At 38.6% G+C, this 17,183-nt stretch overlaps 1 protein-coding gene across 1 annotated transcript; it reads right to left on the bottom strand.

Moving 5' to 3' along the window:
* Positions 1 to 3,138: 3,138 nt before the first annotated feature.
* On the bottom strand, positions 3,139 to 4,173 carry LOC139709322 (uncharacterized). The gene has a single exon (XM_071621281.1). It carries the CDS (start codon positions 4,171 to 4,173, stop codon positions 3,139 to 3,141), a length of 1,035 nt encoding a protein of 344 aa, XP_071477382.1.
* Positions 4,174 to 17,183: the final 13,010 nt, after the last annotated feature.

The raw sequence follows: 17,183 nt of genomic DNA on the forward strand, positions 1-17,183 counted from the left end.
GGGACACAGGACAGTTCAGGTCGCTACACTGAGTTATCTAACAACGTGACAGAAACTAGCACTGAAACAATGGAATACCTAATTAACATTTGCGTTCATGCACAAGCAGGAATGTATCGTCGAAGACGAGAATGATATCACATGAAAGCAATGACTGAAGTTCTATTTGGTTGATGATCACAATTCCAGTGTGTCATTGCCACTCATAGTCTACTATATGGAAATAATTGATTCTTATTGAAGTGATTATAAAATATCCCAGGACCAGAAGATGTTTCAACAAAAAAAAAAACAACAACAACAACAACAACAAAAGAAAAAATGACGAAAACACAAGTAGGCCTTCGGGTTTGGCCATTAAGTGTGTAGGAAGTATGAAGTGGGTGACAAATAAGAAAGTCATAACAACTTTATTTCATAATTTATCTTTGAGACAATGACAAGGGGAAAAATCGTAAGCACGCATAATTTTCCTTGGTGGCGATGGTCATGATTTGCATGTTGTTTCTATCTTTGTTAACGCTTGTGTAGGTGTGTGTTTAGAACTTATTGAATTCGACGAGAGCATTTATTATCATCCATATCTCATATCCAAATCCATACTCTTGTGAGTCAAGTGATACATGTTATAGTGATGTTCCGAAAAATTAATCAATTTCGCTGTCCACATTATACTTACATTGTTTGTATTACTCCGCATAGTCTCGGATTTGATGAGAACACAGGAATAACCAAAACTCGTCATTGTAAAAGAAAAACAACTATGAAAGTTAAAAACAAACACAAAGCACTGTGGCATAGTGGATAAGACTCCCGACTCCCGATCGGAGGACCCGAGTTCGAACCCCGCCCAGTGCTCACGTCCTTGGACAAGATGCTTTTACCCACCATGTCCCTCTCGACCCAGGTGTATATGTGGGTACCTGGCAACGCTAGGATGATAATAATTGCAGGGCCCTCTGGTAGAGCAGTGGTAACACTGAAGAGGCTACCCTGGGTAAATAAGACCTTATTATTATTATTATTATTATTATTATTATTATTATTATTATTATTATTATTATTATTATTATTATTATTATTATTATTATTGTTGTTGTTGTTGTTGTTGTTGTTGTTGTTGTTGTTGTTGTCTGTCTGCTGTAATTCTCGACCTTGCTCTATTCGTATGAGTCTCTCTCTCTCTCGTCTCTTTCTCTCACCCCCTTTCAATCTTACCGTTTCTTTCTCTGTTTGAGGGTCCCATATCGTACAAGCTTTGCTTTTTAGTGGGACCTTCCATGTCCATTCCGATCCTTATATCTTATTTGTACTAAGCATATGATATATGTATATATCAAAAATGTAATTATGTTTTCTTCATTTTGTTACTCATTTATCACATGTATTTTGTTATATTACGTTTTTGCAATTATTATAAATATGTTCTGCTTATATACGTTGTAAATAATTTTCTCTGTTTGTTTCATGGAAATGAAAATAAATTTGAACTTTGAACTTTGTCTTTCTCGGTTTGTCCATGTCTCACATCTGAACCTTTTATGCTAACGTGACATACACAATACACACACACACACACTCATACACCTCTTGGCAGAACTAGCTTTTTATAAAAAACAACAACAAACAAACAAACAAACAAACAAACAAACAAACAAACAAACAACTCTCAACTTAACGTTGATACACTTCGTTTGCTTTGTAATTTATTTTATTCTCGACATTCTCTATTTCTTGTAAAATCTCTACATAGCTGTGATTCATCTATATAATTCTACATTTTTTCTTGGCAAGCGCGGACTAACAATCATCTTGGCACTCAAATATAACACTCGACAGCATGAGAAGTCACAGAGCAGACATGTGAAAAGGAAAAAAAAAATGAAAGGAGTCAGCCCATGAGCTCGACACTCACGAGTCATACGGCCCAGGAGCAAGACATCGAAAGGGGGTCCATGAGTCATACACCCATGAGTCATACAGCCCACGAGCTAGACACCAAATAAAGGAGGCCCATTAGCTAAGTAGTAAGTAAAACAGAACAATGAGCGAGACACTGTGCAAATAAGTAAGGCTCACGAGCTCGACACTACGTACATTACTCCCCATGGAGAAATATCGAGCTCATGGGCTTTATTTTTATTTGTGTATTCATCTATTTGCTTTTTGTCCAGCTGGTGGGCTTTGTTTGCCCATTTGAATAACTCGCGGACTTATAGCTCATGGATCTATTTTAGCTCACGGGTAGTATGACTCGTGAGCTGAATAACTCGTGGGATGTATATGACTCGTATGCAGTATGCCTCGTATGGGTATTGAGATCATGGCGTTCAAAAGCTTGAAATGCCGATTCTTTGAAGACTAACGGAAGATACATCACATTCTGTTTTTCAGGAAAAAAAAGTGAGAGGGTGTGGTTACCCCATCCCCTCCCCCCCCCCCCCCCACACACACAAAAGATATGCCCTTTGGGTACAATCCTACGAGACGGCATCTAGCGAAGATATCAAACGAATGTACAAACGTGTGTGGACGAGAACATTCATTTTCAGATCATGGAGAGAAAGGGGGAGGGGTCACTCTGAAGTAGAGTAATAAATATGGTTAACAGTATTACAACGAGAACTTAATATATCCAAATTTCTGACATGTGATCAAGTTGTATCACGTATTTGACTAATAAAATTCTGGCGTGATAACACACACACACCCACATGCACACGCACATGAACTTACCAGTCTTATCCTATTTATTTGTCATCGTGAGCCAATTTGCCTCTAATATCTGTGACTTTTCAGTAAATTATATCCCCTTTGTCTGTAATGACAACTTAACATGCTACATCAAGAATGCTTTTAAAGTTGCCAACAACGAAAAGCGAAGGTATAAAAAGCAAACAAACGTACGACACTTTTGTTGATCTTTTTCTGATGTGGTAAATTTTGTTAAAGTAATTTTTATGCAAGTGAAGAAATTCCATGCCTATCTCTGGATTTAATATAGAACGGAGACTGCTGATCATAACACATAATTGTAATTATAATAAATAAATGTTGTTTTATTAAGGGCAAACTGTTCAAAGAACATGTGTGAAGTAATGAATCCGTACATTTGATGGAGACTTAAAGTGAAACAGATTATGTGAAGTATTCGAAGACATCGTTACTGGTATTGAAGCGAACCACTCTCGACCCTTCAGGGGCAGTTCTTGGCTTCACACCGCTCCACACGTGGCCTCGAATCTCCCTATTATTGGCGTCTACTTCGGTGTACGCGCTTATCGACAGGTCTGCCATCCTCTCGGACTTTTTGCTCCTTCTCCCGCGCGTCGTCTGCCGAGAACTCTGTCTAGCCTGCGCCCGTGCTTTCAATCTCTGGCGAGGGAGGGGCTCCTTGGTTGCTTGAGCTCCATCTCCGCCAAGTCTTTTTGAGATTACTGAAGACACAAAAGTATCACAATTCTGCGGACTGCTATCAACATCGCTATCAACTTTGGACTTGATACCTGGATCAGACTTTCTTCGCATGATTGCATTTTTAAAGCTCCCGGAATCAGAGTCTTGCAGTCTGCTGCTACTCTCCTCTGATATCGTGTCGGTATCCCGCGCCAAACTTGTGAGTCCGCCATCGACGGGCCTGCGCGTGCGTCGGCCCTCAGTGTGCGGTCTGTCTAGGAGGGCGTGCACCGAGTCTTGTGGCCGGTAGTTGGACAATTCCGACTGTGATCGCGATAGATTCCTCGTGAGGGAATACCTCGAATCTGATCCGCTGGTGGGTTTCGTCACAGCCAATCTCGGCAGTGAGGTGTAGGGCGATTTCGGGAGCTGCATACTCAGCATCTTGAGGCTATCGGCAGACGGGTGCGAGACAACCGAGGCAACCGTAGGGAAGGACGACCGGAAAGATCCCGTGAGCTGCTGCACCGCGAACGGGCTCATCAGGTCGAACTTTGTGATGTCCTTCAAACAGAGAGAAGTCCTGTTGGGATCGTCACGCTCGCGCTTTGGGTCAGATCTCAGGACCGACGCCGGAAAATTTAGATCGCCACTATTGCCGCCCACACTACGCGATGTCCCAAGCGTCCTCACTCTCCCAGACATTGTCGTAGAGGGCACTGTAGGTCTTTTCGAGGGCGGCATTTGCAGGTGCATGAGATTGGTATTGTGAGCCATCTCTTTTGAAAATTGCCGCTCCTTGTGTCTGTCCACTAAGTTTACAATCCCTAAAGGCAGGTCATCGCCGAAGTGCTATATTATTCGAGCCTGAATAGATATCGATCGTCATAAATCTGCTAGCTCCACTTTCCATCTTGAAGACTGTTTGGAGAGTTCCTACTAACAATACTATTCTTCATAGATGACGGAAAACCAGACATTATTCGAACATCATCCAAAGCTTGTACTGGCGATGTGATGTTAACTGACGAAAACTTTGATAGTGGAGGACGCTTATCAGGAAAGACTGTCTATATTGTCGTTCTGCTTGTCCGTCTTCCACGCATCTGCCGATTTCCTGGGCAAACGAAATACAACAAAAGAACAAGAATGAGAATTTAAAGAATTAATTTCGTTTTGCATAAGTTCTTCTTAGAAAGAGGAAGGTAGCCTATTGAATAGAACATTTTTTTTTCTGTTTACAGAGTAAGAAGGACATAAGTACTACGTCTATTGTTTTTGGGGACGTATACTCTGTTTCACATCTACAAATAATAGGACGAAACCAAATTGATGAAAAATAAAATCCAGTTGTTCTATTGCAATACCCCAACAAAAAGATTTACTGTGTCTCTAAAACGTGATGGAGATATTTTATGACCATTATCTCTTCAATCCATTCCCTTTCGTGTAAATCAAGATCCTACACTGGCACTCTTGACTATTCCTCATGTTTTCCCAAGTGGTTCTGTGTATAAGAGTTATATGATCCGGTAAGGAATATCACCAAAGTTTTTTTTGTTTGTTTGTTTGTTTGTTTTTTTTTTTTTTGCAGAGGTCGGAAGAGAGCTGAAAATCGAAATTTTGTCGAAAATCAAAGCAAAATGAAATGCAAAATTTAAGACATATGGTGATATGGACCTTAAACTTAGCACCGACACTTTGGACGCACCTTAAACGAACCGAAGCATGCCATATTGTTTGATTCTATTTTAATACAATCTCTTAAACTCCCCTTCTTCAACAACCATTATGTGATATTTGTTGAAATTCATTGTTGTTGGTTACAGAGTATTCAAATATATGAATTATCTTTTGATATGATAATAGCTTTCCAATTATTGTATTTTCACTTACATTCTTATTATTATCATTATCATTATCAATATCATTGTCATCATAACCACCATCATCATCGTATCAAAATTAACTCTGCCCCAAGTTTAGAGAGCGTTGGCTTCTATTCTTGATATCACAGTGAACGTCAGAACAACGATTTATTCCCCCTTCCTTTTGCATGATTCTAACGATTTGGGTAGCTATGAAAGAAAAATGGCACGCCCGCACAATTTAGCGGCAAGTTCTCACAGACGATTATTTCACATCTTTTGATGCGAGATCGATTGAAATGTATCGATTGCTTTTCACTGCGCGCCTCTGAGAACGTCTTCCATGGGGTCCTGTTAATTGTCTTTTCGTGTAGGCCAGTTTGTCGACAGACCAGATTGAACAAAAGAACGTCGCACAACAAATGGGTTTCCTTTCATAGCTTTGACCATCTTGTTTAGTGCATACATTTTGTTAAACTAGTACATCCTTTACAGAACTTTGAACTGTTCATGAAGCGGGGGGTGGGGGGGGGGGGGAGAGAAGTTGGGTACTGAAATGCAAATGTTGATGGTATTTTTTAAGGTGGGGAAGGGGAAGGACTGCTGTTTCTTGAGTCTAAATGCAGTCACCCGGGAAGCTTTACTCAAACACACAGATTTGTTACCAGATGTACTTTACTTTGAAAAATATCGATAGTCTCGGCACATCAACATTCTTTAGTGTGAGAAAATGGAGAAATGACCTCCAAGACGACGGTAAGTTATAGGCCTTCTTGGTGAATGTGACAATGCTTGCCACATTATGGATCGATACAGTCCTTATGTTTACAAGCAGTGTGTACTACCTCATTGACATTATGACGTAAACAATTAAACGGCCCCTGAGCGTAAAGAACAAGAACTAATATAAAGGAAACGACGAGGCAAAACATAACAAAACAAAGCACATCATGAAAGAAATCGATGAATAGAATGAGGACTGTTGTCGTACAATGCGTCTCATGTGACAACGCGCTGTCATGTGATCAAGACTGCATTTAGAATAAGACTTGAACAGTGTCGATCAATCCAGGGAGTAAACTAATCAGTTTAATAGATTAAGAACTAACAAATCGTCGTCGATGTTGACTTTAAAAGCGTTGTAAGATGCATCTTTTACCTTTATACGGCATAGCGCCTTTGCGACATCCTGGATTGTTGATAAATTATACATTAAAAAAAATCGCCTATAATTAAAGAAAATGTGATCTGCAATATGCATTTTGATCCTAACATGACTGTTTGACTTACCTGGCAGCTTTGAGGAAAAGAACTATTTTTGCGCACAACTGCGATTTCATTTCCTTTTCTTTGCTGTCGCAAATAGTTAGCTTGACAGTCATCTATAGCCAATATTGTGAACGAAATCTCACGATGACCGTCATATCATTTAATGTGCAAGAGGTCATGAATTAATTAAGTCATATCCATGGAAAAATTCACTTCGCATTGACGAATATTACTGAAGCTGATAACCGCAGCAGTGGACATTTACTTAATTATTTGAATTCTCCCTGTACCAATGTTGACGGAAACGCTAAATATGTTTTACATGAAAGAACATCATTTATACAATTAAAAGAGTCGGTGTTATCAAACTAAAAGGAGAAATAATGAACAAACATATTTGATACGAACACACAGATGTACATAGTATTGACAGACATAATAGGTCTATACATATATATTATACAGATATACACTATACACACAAACAAAAACACGAATCTGGAAGCGCCCTCCAGGGACCATCTGTTTCAAGTGCAATGGTATTTATGCACACTCTTCACCTGCCAAATACCATTACGGTGAGCCGAAGATGTCTTTGGCCGTGTGTAACTATAAGCGTATAGAACATATTGTTCTTGCATGTCGGTTCACGATTTAAGTCAATATTATGACAAGATTTAGACGTTGTCAGCGTTCTTATAGATAACTAATGGCTTCTTGTTGCCAAGCAACCTCGGTATGTATTGTGTCACTGGGAGTGCCGTTCTAAGTTCAGAACAAGCTGCGATCCTTCTTCAGCTTCTTTAAAAGTAAGCCATATCGATGCTCGCTAGTCTTAAGAGGAGCATGGTTTGTTTTGTTCTTAAACTGCAAAGCCGTTAAGTCTATGGTGATTTTGATTAAAAGATCATACAAACATATCGATATAATTTTCAGCAAAAATATCCTCAACTTAAGTTATTAAAGACCGTGCTGGTCGCACACAATGATGCAAGTAAGATGAGGTGACAAAGATAATTATTGCACAAAAAATGATTACTTCGGAAGATATCTGCGTTCAGCGACTATGATAGTATAAGACAGCTTTCTTCCAAGAGTTACTCAAGCATAATATTTTAGTTAAATCATAATAGCACAACGACAGTGCAATACAAGGGAGCTACAACAAATTGTGTTATATAGCTCCATGGTGATACGAAAGATGTATCTCAAAGACGGTGGCACCGCTAACTTACCATAAAGTAACCCACAAATAGTTTTGATAGTTTGTTTCCACTGAGTTTCTCTATATATGTATTGCAGCCATTTTAAACTTGGCGTTGAATCTCAATATGAATGTCGTGGTCACAATGGAACACTATCAGGGAAAAATATCGAAGTTGACAATAATCACATTTTCTGCGTCATGTTTCTCAAATTTATTTGGACAAAACCTTGAAAAATTCGTCATATTCACGAATTACTTTTTGTTCAAGATATGAATAAATAATCGTTGTTTGCTGCCTTTACTGTCTTTTCTGAATATCCAAATAAAATGTCTTTCATAACATTTTTCATTTGTATGTTTGTATCGTTAGGTGCTCTTTAATATTCATCTACATGATTCATGTAAAATAACAACATCGAATTGGCGTCGGTTTCCGGGTTCATAAACCCTACGTCACACCAATTATTGTTACTGTATATTTTTATCACACCTTGAGGTGCTGTTTATTGTGAGTTTCACCTGCCACTTCTATATAGTTTAAGCACACAAGAACATTGTATTATGTTCCCATTGTTTACGACCTATTGTCAATGTCAGAACGAATTACACAACGTGCGTACAGGAAAGATTGATGTGAAGAGTGGAGAAGAAAAATAAAACCGCTACAAGGCGTTTATGCATTTTACACAATGTCTCATATGAATTATTTTGGTGTTTAAAAACATATATCATATTTGAATGACAGTAGCAAAGAGTGTGTTTACGACCAGAAAAGTAACAGAATTACGAGTTTTCATGCAGTTCATCTGTTCATCCACACTAGTAGAGGCTACTATGTAATCCCGTGAGATTTTTGTGCCAAAATTGATTTTTTGGGCTAACTGTGTCAATTTGGGGGTGCTAAATCCAAAAAACTTTGGTTCCATTTTTTCTGACAACGTCTTCAGCCGCCATTTTGAATTTCAAAATGGCCGCCAATAGCAAACTGTATTTTTATCCATATCTCATTAAGTGAGCACTGTAGAAGCTTCAGATTTGGTGCATAATGCATGGTTGTGATGTCAAACACTCTGGTATACCTTTTTCTGATATTGTGGATTGTTCTGATACAATTTGTAGGCTGCCATCTTGAATTTCAAAATGGCCGCCATAGCAAACTGTATTTTGAACCATCTCTCAAACAGTGAGCATTGTAGAAGCTTCAAATTTGGTGCAAAATGCATGGTTGTGATGTCAGACACTCTGATATATCATTTTCATATATTGTGGATTGTTTTAATACAATTTAATGGCAGCCACCTTGAAATTCAAAATGGCCGCCATAGTGTTGTTGTTTTTTTTGCCCCTATCTCATGTTGCAATTATTGTAGGAGCATCAAATTTTAAGTAATGCACATGCTTGTGGTGTCCAACCTTCCAGTACAGCTGTTTTCTATTGTGGATCATTAGATAGACCACCATCTTTAAATTCAAGATGGTGGCCATAGAAAAACATATGATACTGTGGTAAGCGCCGTAGATGAATTTGCCAAAAATGTCCTAGTTAGGCCAAATTCATTTTCAGGTCACGCAGAACGACAGCCATCTCTTAATTCAAAATGGCTGCCATAGATTAAGACTGTAAGGACGAAGTTCCAATGACGTCATCAAGCCATCCTGAGGAGCGAAAAAAGTGTCGGGGGAGGAAGGGGTCCCAAACCACTTCCCATAAGTTTGGGAGAGCGTGTAAGCGTTACATTCCACGTCGCATAATAACCAAGCGGGTATGTGGTTCGCGTACACGTGATTTGTTTTTGCCTCTCAGATAAGACATTATTTGGTGTCGTGGAACCTTGTTAGTAGTTATATTTAATCCTAGTTATTGAATATTTGTATAAAAGCAAGCATTGATACGATTAAAGGTGATCTTCAAAAACTTGAATGCTGCTTCGAGAGAATGACGACAAACAAGGAAAAGTCTCGCAATGGCAAGAAATGCTACGGTCACCCTACCAGACATCGTTCACAAGCTTGTTTGTTGACTACAAAATGAAACAACTCATCAGGGAGCTCATAATTACTGGATGTATTTCTGGAACAACACAGAATGAATAAGGAATGCCAATGAGTAGGTTTTTCCTGATTGTTCTTGTGTGGGTCATCCTCAATTATCAAGACTTCCAAGATGCTTACTGCTGTAATGACTCGAAAACTACAAAGGAGCAATAATAGCTCAGTTCTTTGGCACTTTGGATGCATCAGAATTCCCCAACAATTTAGAACACCATCACACGAGGGTAATCTCAAAAATTGTCGCTGCATTGAAACTGATGAATGTGGTGTTTGGCAATCGGTACCGAAAACATTCAAGGAGGAAATTCTAGAAAGAGATGAAAAGGGAAGTTATTCACGTTCTGTACAAAGAATTGTATCTGATATAATTTAATAATACAAAAACAAAGAATCTGTCTGGGATAATATGAGAAAGGTCACACATTCAGCTCTTACGATTGAAATACACCGTGTAAGATTGGATCAAAAGTCATTCAGCTTAAAAGGACCACTACTATCTTATAACACTTCTACCGGTACAACTTTCTTGTAGACCTATCATTATTCAGTCATTACTGGACGATACAATTATCGGAAGTTGTAAGTTCTGCTGTTCTAAATAATTCCACAATCACTCTTCATCTCACAATTTTATGGTACACTGTATTCTCCTCATTCTCACCAACAAAGGTTCATTTTTCATACCCATGCCTTAGAAACCCACAAAACTGTGTCAAATAATCAGCCTGAAAGTTGAAATACTGATCAGTCAATTCCAACTTCCACAGAACGGGGAAAAAAAGAAACAAAAGGTTCGTCAAAGATGCCATGGGAGTTTTCACCCGTCACAACGAGGAAGCTGATATCCTCATTCCATTGCATATATTAGATGCTACTTCAAGAGCAACAGAGAATTTCAGAGATATTGATGATTATTACGTATAGACACTGACATTTTCATTCTCCTAATGGATCTTTGCTTTACTTTTAATACTGCATCGCATGTTGTCTGCTCCATCACTGGAAAAGGAAATGATAAAGTACAATTGATATTGTTGAGATATTATGTTCTGCAAATTGTTGTGATAAACAAAGGTCTGCTTGGTCATGCCTTTCATGGCGCAGGCTGAAGTTGAAAATTTGAGGATGTCTCAAAGAGCAGATAGATCAAGAATTCTCTAGGCCTTGAATCATCCAGAATGTGCAATGACACAGCCCATGCCTTCCAGAAGTTGGGGCGTGGATGACTTCAACCTGGACAATCTCCCGCTTTGTTCTCGTAGAGTCTTGATACAACACATCCAGAGAACAAACCTCATAAACCTTCACAACCTAATTTGTGCCTCTACTTACAGGGGAATATGATATGGCACATTGTAATTATTTCCAGCAGATATATAAAATGTGCAATTAAATGCTTTCAGCTTCCTACACCAATGGTAGCCACAGAATTCATTATCCTGTTCATATGGCAAGACATACAAAAGTTATTGTTTCTGGAAGAATTTAGAACCAATTCTCCCCTGTGTACAGCCCTATACAAGTGCTGTGACTTCAAAAACGCATGCAGGGAATGAGCCTAGAAGACATAAACTAAGTAAATTTCCGATAAATTTTCTAGTCAGGGCCTAGACGGCTAATATTGTTTATTTAAACTCTACAACCAAATCGTCTAAATGGGGGCACTCAGACACAGTTATTGAGGCACTTTTGAAAGTCATTTGCTTTGACACCATAATCAGATGATTTCCCATTTACAAGCTTTACCCAAATGCAATGCTCTAAAAGGAATGTTTCCCACGACAGCCATTTTACATTTCAACGGGGCAGTGTACCTACAGGAAGCAGTCACGCCTTATACGCAATAATAATACTTTTTATTGAAATGATTGACCTACACATAGGTCCTACATTAAAGTGCTCCAGCTTGCTTGAGTTTGCAGGGTAAAGACCTTACAGCACCAATTATGGGTCGAAATTCATTTTGAATTTCAAGGGTGGCAGCCAATGCGAATAATCCACTAGTACAGACTGTATATAATCATGTGTGTATGTGTGTGTTTGTAAAAGAATGTACAATGTACACCACCATAAACACTAAAATGCCTAAAAGTTGCTAGTAGCCACAGATATAAGCTGAAAAGCAGCCATTTTGAATGATAAAATGGCAGCCTCAAAAATGATCTGCAATTTTAGGGAGGGGATCAAAGTGCATCTGAATGTTCAACACCGTGAGCCCGGTTTGTGCTGGAAATGTGAAGTTTCTGTATTGTTTACAACTTAAAATATGGGTCAAATATACATTCTGGTATGGTGGCCATTTTGAATTTCAAGATGGCCACCTATAATATCAAAATGAACCATCATTGCAGGAAAAGATGTTTCAGGAAGTATTTAGCATATGTACGTTCTTTGCCCCAAGTTAGAACCTTACACATTGCATACGATATGAGATATAGGCCCAATTACATTTGCTATGTTGGCCATTTTGAATTTCAAGATAGCCGCCAATCAAAATGATCCATCATTTAAAACAAGAATAGATTATATTCGCATGTCTGGCATCATAAGCATGCTTTTTGCCCCAAATTCACGCCTTACATATAATGCTTACAACCTGAGATACAGGTAAAAATACATTTGGCTATGGCGGCCATTTTGAATTTCAAGATGGCAGCCCTCAAATTGTATTCAAACGAACGGAAATATCAGGAAATGGTGTATCAGAATGTCTGACATCATAAACATGCTTTTTGCATCAAATTTGAACCTTCTATGATGCTCACATCATCAGAACTAGGTCAAAATACAGTTTGCTATGGCGGCCATTTTGAAATTCAAAATGGCGGCTGAAGACGTGGTCGAAAAAAATGGAACCAAAGTTTTTTGGATTCAGCACCCCGAAATTGATCAAGTTAGCTAAAAAAATCAATTTTGGCACGAAAATCTCACGGGATCCAATATTTCGACATAGCAGACTGTACTACACTCAGAACCAGCACATTCATGAAAAGAGCCCTATCGCATAAAAAAAGATGCAATCAAATATTATCAAGTCAGAGAATCAAACATAAATCAGATATTAGCCAATCAAGATTGAGTATTCAGAGATGCATGTTTAATTTTCTGACTTATGTTTGATCTCAGTTTTCATGTATAACAGGGCCCAAAACAGGATGCAGGACACCGCGTTATACAAAATTACGAGCATCCCGAAGGTAATGACACGGCTAACCCTCGGAGGGTAAGGGGAACACGTATCGGACCAGTCAAAAGTTACGTCTAAAAAAGAAAAAGTGAAGTTCTACAAGCACACAGTGAATAATGTTCTCAAAGTCAAATTAGGGAAATTAAAGAGTGAAACTGGAAGTTTCGCTTGTTTTCACAAAGCAGTTCTTTGAACAGTCAATATGAATATACAAATAGTGAGTTGCTGATTTCATAGCCTCACAACTTGCCATATATTGTCTACATAAAATCTTGAAATTTGAAGTTTCGTTTTGTGTGTGTTCGTGTGTGTGTGTTTTTAGCAACTATGCCACAGTCTGCGAAACCATACCATATCTGAGTGATCATTGTTTTGAAGTTATTCAGCCAGGAATAACATGTTGTACACTTTTATGGCAGGAAAATTGCTTTTTTGTTCGTCCTTTTTTTCTGTACACGATCGATGGAAAACTGTCAGCAAGTGGCGCCTCCTTTCCACCTCCATGGTCTGTCTAAACCTATCCTTGATAATCCTCGTGATTCATCACCTCGAAAAAAAAGAAGATAGACTTTCGATCAGATGAGAAAAGTTCGGTTTAAAATTGTGACTGGGAGTTTGCCAATAGTGTTTTGTCCAACAAAAGCAGTATGTGGCAGGTTGAAATCCAAACTGATTCCTTCCTATTCTCTTGATGTCTTCAAACGGCGTACTAATACAGCAACCAACAGGCGTACTGTATTAGAGAGTAACAATTAAAGAAACATCAGTAACATGTTGCTTATCATGTTTTGATGCAATATAACAGCTGTTATGTTGTTGATAGCGGTTGTTGTATAGGAGAACATGAAATATTAGCTAGACGACATTTCTGTTGGATGGTTGCTAACAAGTTGGCGTACCTTGAGTCGCTATCAAAGCTTACAATAACAATCCATGTGATGCCACACCAATACATGGATGCGTAGTGTCCTATTATATGAATAATATGGTGATATCCTTCAATGAATACGCCAATTGAAAAGCACGTACCTGGTTTGAGCCCAACTCTGTGAACAATCAGTTGCTGTGAAGTGCTGTCAAACACTGCCGACATCAGTTATCCGAATATCAAAGTTGATGTCAAAAGTTAAAATGTCCTCCCCTTGTTCCAGTCGAGCTGATCTAGTGATCTGAAATTCATCCACCTGAAGAAGGCTTATAAATAATTATGTGGTGTAGTGGGGGTTGCCAACCTTGCTGGAGTACACAAGTGTTCTGTTAATACCAGCCATGCGCACGTTCGATAAACCGCATGTAAATCGATAATTGCCAGCGACGGCGACTTGCATGATTGCGCATCATGTTTTCAGGTGAAATGCGACTTTTGTGAGTCGTCTGAAAGACTGTAGCTAGCCTGACTTAATCTTCTGCCGCGGGCAATCTTTCTAGATATTCCAGCAATATTGTGATCATTTGGCGGTCAGACACAGCTAGTCCTTTGCTTTGGTCTTCGAGAGTTGGAAACTCATTCACGCTTTGGATCTATCATTATTCCACTGGCTGTTGTCTAGTTGCACCAATTCCTCCGACAGAACTCGAACTTCCCGACCAGTCTATTTGGTAGCAGGTTGTGGAGAATTATAACAATTCAAAATTCAGCTGAGTCAGCCAACTATCCACTGTCATGTTCAATGCTTTGCAAGAACATAAAGAGTAACATTATCTCTACTAGTTTTGGATAGGAAAACGACAGATGTTTAACCTAACAACCGGTCACCACTGGTGCGTGAGCTGAACTTAGTGGTGTCCGTTTCTCCGTTGTAATTGTAACAGGGTGTTTACGCACGAACAATACCTGCGGCCCTCGCGTTACCTCTCCGAAAACCAAGAAGAAAAGGATGCCCCATACAGGTGATATTTGCCGAGCATTTTATTTGCTTGAACACTTGAATGCAGAGGAGGATTAATGTTTGCTCAGGAGAAACCTGGTCTTTATATTTGTTCAGAATTGTCTTTTGTTCTTTTTTTTTTCTCAGTTGGAGTGTGCTAGCACTGAGTATGTTATAGACAAGCTAAAACGGATGTCTTGTGACATTGTCTTATAATCCTACAAACGCATGTTACACTGGGTAAAGGGGATTTTTTGGTAGCGTGAGGGTTTACAAAAAGTCAAAGATCATTGTGCCAACTCTTAACTATTGCGCTCCATGGCGCAGAACGTTTGTGATCAACCTTCAATAAAGATAAGACAAAAGGAAGTCGATTATGAATATTCAAGTGGTATAGTGCCACCATCCAAACTCAAAAGTGTTATTTATAGATTAGTGTCTACAAAGAGATTGCTCTCAGTATTTTTACCCTTGTTTAGAATAATGTCCCCGATCGCGGCCAGCATCTCTATCTACACAGTAACATCGATATTGGAAACCATCTCCTTTGATAGGTCTGAAAGTACATTTTACAGTCATATTATGGCTGTTTATAATCGATTATGGTAACATATTTTCATTCGCTCGCCATCCACATCGGTAGAAGGTGAGAACCACTAACATGTTCCCCCTCCCCTTGTATGGCTCGATGGCTTTTACGATAATATACTTTTTTTAGTAACAAAGTAAACAGCCGTTTTTGCTGTACGACTTTAAAAACGAACGAAAGCACGACTTCGATAGTGTCCTACTTCAATGCTTTTTCAAACACTATGTTACATGCTATATAGGATTATTCCTTAAGCTCATCTTATGACTGGACTGTTTACAAATTGTGCTAAAAACAACACCAACGGCAAAATCAGATGATCTTATTTGATATTTCTGAATGGTCGTTTTCATGTTTCCACAGACTATCCCCATCCCTTGTTGACATATCATACGGCATATTTCATATGACATAATGGTATATATAAAACATATATCATGTATGCCATATATAAACATACGACAAAATATGTCATATAAACATAATGAAACTTATGTTGACGGTTCGATTGTTGGTAACATTAGTCAGCGATGACGGGAAATAGATTCAAACAACATGACAAGCATTCATATGTTTTGAACAGCTTGTTTTGATTATATCCAAACTTTACTGATGTCTTTTACATGCATTTACTGAATCCATATGAATGTTTGGAATAAGGTTTCCTTTAATCAAAGACCCGGAAAATCTCTCTTTTTAAAAACATTTCTCGGTCAGCACACATACACACAAACGGCCCGCAGACATTGCAGAAGTCATCTAAATGAACAATAAAGAAGTGGTAGAAATGAGCACGCCATCTCATTCGTCTGCATGGATGTTCTATTTCTTTCTTTCGATACTGTTGTCATAGTAACAACCTTCAGTATGCGTCTTAAATGGTGAGTCTAAACCCCATCTTCAACTTTGTGAGATGAAATGCTAATATTTGTATCCCAGTCGTCCTCGAGGGTAAAAAAGGGACAATAGAAACACTTTTGACACTCGAACTCAATGTGTGACGAATTCTTGTTCAATTTACTTCTCGAGACCAGTGTTTGCTGATTCTTGATAGACCTTTGTTTACTAAACGCGTCTGGAAACTGTGCGCCTCCACCGCAGGTGGATAATATACTATACCAGGAAGAAGGCTTGGCTCAATCGTAAAGATATAGAATAAGTGCGTCGAAAGTATTATCAATCAATGCCCATCCGTCTTGAGCGTTGGGATGTGGTTTCTGCACCGTCCCGTGATATTAAAGAATGGCAAATACTAAATAAAATAATTAGAAAAAAAATCATGGTGTCAATATATTGGGATATTTGCATGCATTGTAAGTGATGATAAGGAACAATATTATTGATTACCGGTACTTGCTTGACGGATGGAAGAGGGTGTTGGTTTGATTTGTTTGTTTGTTTGTTTGTTTTTTATCGTCATTTGCTTTGCCGTAATACGTTTTTAGCTCACCTGAGCAAATTAAAGCTCTTTTCATCACTGTCATTCGTCGTTGGCCGTTCTTTAAAACTCTTGTTAAAAAAGGTATACACTTGTCAAAACATCGGTGTTATATTTAACACCATGAGTGTTAAATCTAACACCGATCAAGTGTCAATAGAGGACCACACCCACAGGTGTAGAAAGTATGTTGTGATGGTCTGATGGTGTTGAAGAGTGTTCACCTTGTACTTCGTGGTGTTAATTTGACACTGCGCTGTTGTTAATTCAGCAATGATGCCGCATGGCGTTGATTTTATATACTGGTCT

The sequence above is a fragment of the Diadema antillarum genome, unplaced genomic scaffold (genome assembly GCF_040938485.1).
Source record: "Diadema antillarum isolate AM-2024a unplaced genomic scaffold, OU_Dant_1.0 scf00000037, whole genome shotgun sequence".
Lineage (NCBI taxonomy): Eukaryota > Metazoa > Echinodermata > Echinoidea > Diadematoida > Diadematidae > Diadema > Diadema antillarum.